Below are 7,938 nucleotides of genomic sequence, written 5' to 3' on the forward strand. Positions count from 1 at the left end.
AGAAGGACGAATGGGAGAGTGAACGAGAGAGGGAGCAACAAGGAAAGGAGCGCGTACCGGCGGGCTTATTATAGTCAGCAAAGGCAAAAAAAAAAGGATTTAAAAAATATTTATTTTTTCTAGACAAGAACACAGCACCTAGCCCTCCGGAGCTTGTTACAGGCACAGGCACCGCCAAAGCCATCCACTCCAACTGGAATTCTAATGGAGAAAACATGCATAGCTTTGTCTAATAAACTTGCCTTGCCGACCCTGAGGAGAACCAACAAGAGGAAAACGATGTTGGTCAGTAGCAAGGGAGTCAAAGCTTCCCTCTCTTCCTGTCTTCTTGCTCATCTTACGGGAATCCTCCTCTCAATCCTTTGCTACGGACTGGACTTTGCGAAGAAAGCGAAGGGGAAGAAGGCGGGAAAGCAAGATAGCTTCCGAGTCTCTACAGAACTAGCGACGCTGGCTGTTGCGGTTCTGCTACCTGCTACCTGCTACCCGCTTCGCCAGTCATCTACGCACACTACATGTATGTATGCCATCAATTGAGCCAGGTTCTAGACCCAGACGCCGCTGTGAGCATCGGCATCTACGCTGTGTAGAGCCTACAGAAAGCGAGCCAATAGTGAGGCGGGGAGGGAAGCAGTCGTAGAAAAAGCTCTGTCAAGAACATGTGCTTGGTAAGGTGTGGGTAGCTCTGAGCCTCTTCCTCTTCCTGTTCCTCTCTCCTCCTTCTCCCCTCCTCCCCGCCCCGCCAAACGAAGCAGACTAGCTAACAAGGGAGAGGAGAGAGAATTAACATGGATGCTGGACATGGGCATAGGAGCGGGGAAATAACGCTTCAGGACCGCATTCGGGGGAGAGGGACGACGAACAAAGGAATAAGGAAAGGGAAAGGGGGGGCGACAAGAGCAAGAGAGCGAAGGGCCAGGCAATGCGGCGCCGTCTTCGGTACTCTGGGCGAAGCCCGAAAGCCTAAGCCTCCACTGAGCCATGGTGTAGCGCTATCGTAGCGCATGTTGCTGGGCTGCAGGGTACTGGCTGTTATGGTGCTTAGTGGCTTGCAAATGCGGGTTGCTCGCTCCGCTAACCCCTCGCTTCTTTGCCACGGATGACCGCTTGTCCGGCTTTCGGTGACGTTGAGGATGTGTGTTGGTTGCTATTGTTGTTGAGTGATGAGTAGTGTGTGGCGAGTGGTGGGTGGTAGGTGGTGGGTGTGGGTGTGGGCGTGGACGTGGGCGTGGGCGTGGGCGTGGGCGTGGGTGTGGGTGGTGGGTGAGCGATGAGACTGACTGGGTTGGGTGGATAAGGACAGGGAAGAAGAGGGGACTTCTCACATCAACCCAAAACGAGTCATTCGCGAGATCAAAACAGTCACACTCATACGCAGCACGCAAGAAATGGCACCACCAAATTAAAAGAGAAAATATTTTTTTTCTATCCCCTCCACTCCTGCAGTTTCCTTTTTTTCCTGTTCTTGGAGTTTGTCGGTATCTGGCCATGCATTGGGAGCTTAGCTTTCTGGGGGCTCTGATTGGCCAATGCCAGCCCAGACGCTGCTTGAGACTCGGTTTATATGTAGCTGCGATTCCTTCCCTTCTTTCGTCCTGTTGTCTTCGGCTGCATTGGCTGCATTGCCTTTATTTCTCGCTATTTTCCGCCTTTCCTTTCACGCCGTGCGATAAAGTGAATCGTAGGCTCCTAGATGTCCGATGTCCGTCTTCGTGTTGCTCGTCTAGTTAGTCTAGCCTTAAGGGCGGCGACCTAGCCCTTAACCATCCATGGTGGGGGGGGTCACAAAATATAGTGCTCTTTAGCTAGCTTGCAAGCTGCACTGCACTATATAGCCTCACATGCTTTGCAGCTTGCATCAGCGAATCTCCAACTTTGGAAACTTTGTGATGCGCCCGGACGTTTCTGTGCTCCTCCTTAGCCTTGTCTTGATCTGTTTTTTTTTTCAGCTTGAGGAGAAACCTGTAGCTTCCAACATGAACGCCCGCTAATCAGCTGACTTGGCTTCACGCAAATGACCATCTAGTGGAAGCCAAGTCAAGGCCGAGATCCGGCCGGGAACCAACAGATCAATGATCAATGCAGCAAATAGGAAGATTGTACAGCACAAACACTAGCAAAAGGGGATTCGCTCGCCAGAGGGCGAGGCGGTTCTAGACTGCAGTTTCATGCTAGCTGTCAAGCCCCAAACACCTATTGTTCTTGGACACAGGCAAGTCTTCCTTTATTGTCTTAGATATCGGCAGTCAAGAAAGAAAATGAAGCAACAAACACTGTGGTAGGATGTTTGTCTGCATCCCTTTACACAAACCATTATAATGCCTTTGTTGCTTGTCTTTCCCCACCCTCTCTCGCAGCACACAAGTGAACCTCCATCCCATTATCTCCCCTCTCCTCCCCACGTTGTCCTATGATTCGCCGTCAGCGAACCGCCAACCCAACGGCCAAGCCAGTCCATAAGGGCACGAAACCGAAAAAAAAAACAGGGCTTGTCTGTGTCTGCGTGTGCACCAGTGCGCACCTGTGACATTCGTTCTGGACCACGCGTGGGTTGTGTCCTTGTGGCTTGAAGGAAGGATCGCTATCTCCAATTACGCAGCGAATCACATGATACAACCAATGGGTCAAGAAGCCGACTGTGGTTCCTTATGTCCAGGGAGGGGAGGCGGCCACGGCGGGGATGGTAGGTAGCCTTGCACGCATATGACGACATGTGCCCTTCTTTCTCTGCCCTCGTCCTCCTACCCACCCTTGTCTCTATCCCGTTCTTTCAAACTTTGATGAGAAAACAAGGAAAAAAAGAAAGAAAAAGAAAGAAAAGAAAATCCTCTCAAGTCACATGCCTGTATCAATGTTACTCAGATTCGGGGGAGATTGGGGGGTTGGGGGAGCGCGGGGAGGGGCAACCTGATACAGACGCAGATATGTAGACACACGAAAGGCAAATCTTCTTCTTGATCTGATCTTTTGTATCTGAATGACGACAGCAGCAAAAAAAAAGAAAAAAAAAGAAAAAAGAGAACGTGAGCCTCTCTAACGCTAATCTTGTTCTAGACTAGGGGCTGTCAACTAGGGGAGCCAAAGTTGATAGTGCAGATAAAATTAGTCGAACGAATGGCAAATCAAAACTGCCCGATATCAAACAAACCAAACGGGTGTGTCTGTCCCCAAGATAATAAAAGCTCCTCCATAGTCTGGCCGAGCCTCCATAGAGTCTTGGGTTTCATCATCGCTGCAGGAGCTCTGCCAGCTTGCTCCCAGTCTCGTCCGCTGTTGTTTTTATTGCTAGGGTGCCTACAAAGCTGCAACTAACACTAACTGCTTCGAGTTGCTGAGCTGCTGGCGTCGCCAATTAATCGAGTAAGAGAAGGAGAGGAACAAGAAGTGGTCAAGGCAAACCAAGCTTCGTAGAAAGAGGGCTGGACGTTTAGGATTAGGAGTAGGCGCAGGAGTTTGGCCCTCAGTTTACCTCCTACTTTGTAGCAGACCTTGGAAGATCATGCCCATGGCAATGTAGGAGATAGCTGCGTGCAGGCGAAGACATGTCAGCACGTTGTGGGGGGTTGTGCAAATCGTTGCCATATAGACAGCACAATTAAGAAGGGACCTTGTAAAAGGTTGGAATAGGATGGGGGTTTCGACTTTGACTGTAATCACAAGTAAAAAAGAGCTCAATGGCTTCACTCACACAGGCCCCATATAAAAGATGCGAAATATCCTGGAAAAATAACCAAGAACCGGAGGCGGTATGGAAGCACGTGACATAAGTCTACTTGCTCTCTTATTTCACATTGGTGTCTACAGTATGGCGGCGTCAGGCGTACTTCATTGGAGTGCATTCCGACAATTTGACCGTCCCAAGCTTCTCAAATCATTGGAATCAGCTTGGGCAAAAAGCTGACGGCCAAGGTTTCCAATACGTCCTAAAAGATATCAAGACACCCATAAAAGTGATGTCAACCCTGCTACCAAAGGCCGAGCCGCTAGTAAGCCAACAATGGCACGGTGTTCTGTGGTTCTGTGGTTTATAGCAACCCTCCAAGCTACTACCATGGCTAAAGACGACCGCGATATCACAATGCGGACCATAGCCATTTACCCATTGAAAAGACGAATCTTTATCTGCCCTTCCGCTCCCTGATAGTTTTGTGCCTGGCTAGGAACGTCTTGGCCTTGGTTGGCCTTAGAAAAAAGGGCTTACCCAACAGGTTAACGGTGTCACAATATTTGTGCCCATAAAGCAACAGCCGAAGCTTGTCTTGGTGGTTCAACCCCGCATCCGGCTACTCTTGGAGAATTGCCATCAATAATGAGTCTCGGCTTGATAGCAGCTCTTACACATCTAGGCTGCTTTGCAACGGCTGTCAGTCAAGCTTGTCGCTCGGCTCTACGACCATGCCTTTATTGGTAAGGCGTATGAGCGTATTGCCCTGCGTATTATCAAATTCAAGCTTCGAGCCTATGAGTGCAGAGCCAGGTTATGCCATCATGTCTCGGACGTTATTGCTACACGACAATGGCCTTATCCTAAGCTTAGCATTCTCTTGCCGTATAGGGCTGTCCCGTTGCCCATTCACGCATACAGGATAATCTCGTCCATGATCCACTGCATATTTAGGCACAACACGTAGCAATGTTAGACAACAAAATGTTATCTTTGATGAGAAAAGTGATCACTACGCCTTCATCGATTTTAACTGGCCTGCTATCTGTCCTCTGCCTGCGACTAGCCACCCGCCTTTCGATAAGATAGAGTGCATGTTATCAGTCCAACTAGGTCTTCGTCTCTCCGTCGCCTGTTTTGTATATAGTTGGAGTTGGTATAGTCTTGGCGTTGCAGCAACTGTCCACGGCATGCTATACAAGGCCGGAAATTAATCAAGTAAAGCCGATAAAAATGGTGCAAGTAGATCTACTTGAGCTGTTGAAGAGGCGGCAAATTTCACATGGCCGCAGGATTCTATGCACAAGGGCCAACACTCTGGAGCTCACAGAATACTTCTCGTCCCTGTCTAGTTGCAAGATTTTGACGATAAGTTAGAGCCGATTGAGGCGCGGGATAACCGTCGTATAGAAATTAGTGACTAAACGCACCCATGACTACGAGACCTTAGAGGAGGCATAGCACTATATGACAGCCGACAAAGAAATAGTAGCATCGGCTATAGCGGCAGCATATTAGCATCAGCAGCTTACAACAAGTCTGTGCTCTCCACTTTCAATTACATCAGCGTTGTGAGATTCGAAGAGTCATCGACCGCCTAGTCATGATTGCAACATACCATCAACTACCCATTACCTTGTCGGATGGCACTGTATAGGTAAGATAGCTCCCATATATGGCCTAAGCAAGTTTGTTTTCTCCCTGTCTTTCACTTTCTCTTTTTTTTGTTTTCATGCAAAACTAAATAAAATAAAAATAACCCCAAAATGATCAACAAGAAGCAAGAAACCAACAGGGAGTAGCTTAGCAGAATAAGCCAGAGCCCAGGTAAATAACAAGTAAAGAGAGAAGCAGGAGTTCAATAGCAAAGAAACAAACACAAGACGGCGTGTAAGAAGGGAAGGGGAAAAAGAAGAGAGGAACCCCGGAAGACGATAAACGATAAGCCCTCCTCCTTCATATGTACTTATAACACATCTAGAGATATAGTTCCAACACCCTAGAATTAGACACAGCTGCCCACTTACGCGCCCCAACACAGATCAGCTCTAAATCCAGTCCTTTTTTCCTTTCTGTATGTGTCTAAATCTACGCCTTGGACGCCGCAGGCACGGCAGCGGCCGTAGCCTTCGCAAGAGCCTTGTCCTTGCCGCCCCAGTAGTGGTAATCGATGTAGCGGTAGCCTTGGGTCAGCTGGGCACCCTCGTTGATGAAGTGGCAGCCGAAGAGCAGGAAGTTTCGCGGCTGCACGGCAAGAGCATAGCGCATGAAGACGCATGAGTAGACGACGAGCGCACCGGTCATCTGGCCAGAGATGCTATCGCAAGATGAAAGAGAAGAAATTAGCAATTGTCGGGATTACTTGGAGTGGGGAGAGTGTGTGAGCTAGGTAGACGGGGGAAACAGGCATATAGCCCCGAGTATGTAGGCAGTGGTTTCGGTTTGAGCAAGTCGGCGACCAAGTCTAGCGCGGGTGAATTTGTCTAGCAAAATCCAAAACTGGGAGTTGGCAAGGACTTGGCTGGAGCTAAGAGCAGGCCGAGTTCCGGATTTCACCACTCCAGACTCAAGGCCGGCCATTCCAAGACCATGGATACCCGAGTTATCAGACTAGATCGGAAGCTGCCTCCTTGTCTACCCATACTGCATGACATCTTTAGGCGAGCGGGCGGAGGGATTTCACACATACAGCGAAGCATCCTTTTGGGTGTCGAGGACAGCAGCAACGGGAATACCAAAGTTGGAAACGGGACCCCAGAAATCTAAGATTGAGAAAGCAGCGAGTTAGTGAATCGAAGATGTGCCGTTGAGACCTTGTCCAAAAGCTTGCAAGTGGTTATATATGCCCATCAGCGCCATTATCGCCATCTTTGCCCTTGCCGCCCCCATTGTCGTCGGCGTCGGTATTCTTCATTTTTAATCCGGCATGCTCTCCGTTCGTTCTTTGCAAGAGCAAGGGTTGACTTTTCGGGATTCGCTCCTGTCCCGGGGTCAACTCTCTGCTACAATTGAAGATTCGGCTTGATTTCAGAGGAAAGATCCATTGTTGGCGGACATTCTACACATCGATCTCAAGGGAAGATTTGCCTGGCACAATGCCCTATTTTGTAGCTTGGGAGATCCCATTGCCAGCACCCGCCATCTCCCGTTATCATTAGCCCGATAAAAGGCATGTGTGGCTTGTCGAGTAGAAGAAATTAAGTAGGCTTGACAACCAACCAAGCAAGCTAGGCGGACAAGACAAAAAGAGCCATAGACTTACGTGTCGAGCAGATGTAGTCCGCGACGGGGTTCGACCGGATCTTAGCGTTGATAGCCTTGATAAAAGCAGCCATAGTTGCAGTATTATTATGGTCGTCGTATCGGGCGTTATGGTGTCGGGGCGGTCAAGGGTATTCAGTCGCTTCGTTGAGGACGATGAAGAGCAAGGTGTTGAGTGTTGTGTGTGTGTGTGTGTCTGTGTTGTTGGTGAGCGAATGCGGAGATGGGATTTTCTATCTCAGTCTTTTTTTTTCGGACCCAAAAAAAGAACCAGAGCCAAGGATTAGGACGGGCTTTGGCTGATAAGGAAAAGAGAGGAGAACAAGGAACGACGTCGTCAGGTCTCAACTACTACTATATAGCAAAAACTGCGTAGTATTCTCAATCTATTTGCTCTGTTAGGTGTCTGCTACCTCACTGCTTTTTTTTGGCTTTTTTTCTTCACTTAATCACATAATGGTCCAAAGTCTCAAAACCAACCATTACCCCCCTCAAAAATCCGGCCTCCACAAAGCAGGCAGGCGGAGGAGCCACTTGGGCCAAGGCTTTCCGGTAAGCCTCCAAAAAAAAAGCCACAGAAAGATAGCCAAGGAAATGTTTTCACCTGGTTTCATAGCTATATTTCTTGGCAACCAAGGAAGCTTGACTCAGAACTGCCTTGACTAAGTCATTCTTTATCTTATGAAGACTCAAAAGGGAAACACCAAGCGAGTTGTCCAAAATTTGCTGCGCTTTTCGCTTCCTTGTTCAGGGTGTCATCACATCTCGACTGCACGTGATCACAAAATAGGGTTAGGGTATGCAATGACAAAGGTACTGTATTGAATGTATGTAGTCCACACTGTCCATATCCGCGTCTTTCCCGGGGCACAGCACAGTGCGTAGCCACCCGTATGCCATTGACATCCATTCCTCATCAATCATCAAGCGCAAATATACACAAAGGCAGAAATGGCGTTCATCAATGCAAAAATTGGCTGTTTGCCCATCTCTCCAGAAACGATGCAGTCCCA

The 7,938-nt window shown here is 48.7% G+C and overlaps 1 protein-coding gene across 1 annotated transcript; it reads right to left on the minus strand.

Moving 5' to 3' along the window:
* Positions 1-5,752: 5,752 nt before the first annotated feature.
* On the minus strand, positions 5,753-6,999 carry HOO65_080448 (Mitochondrial pyruvate carrier 1; the record flags this gene model as incomplete). The annotated part of the gene is made up of 3 exons (XM_071004316.1): positions 5,753-5,981; positions 6,354-6,426; positions 6,927-6,999. The coding sequence occupies 3 exons, from the start codon at positions 6,997-6,999 to the stop codon at positions 5,753-5,755; spliced, it is 375 nt and encodes a 124-aa protein (XP_070856678.1).
* Positions 7,000-7,938: the final 939 nt, after the last annotated feature.

The sequence above is a fragment of the Ceratocystis lukuohia genome (genome assembly GCF_044167205.1).
Source record: "Ceratocystis lukuohia strain C4212 chromosome Unknown Supercontig8_pilon, whole genome shotgun sequence".
Lineage (NCBI taxonomy): Eukaryota > Fungi > Ascomycota > Sordariomycetes > Microascales > Ceratocystidaceae > Ceratocystis > Ceratocystis lukuohia.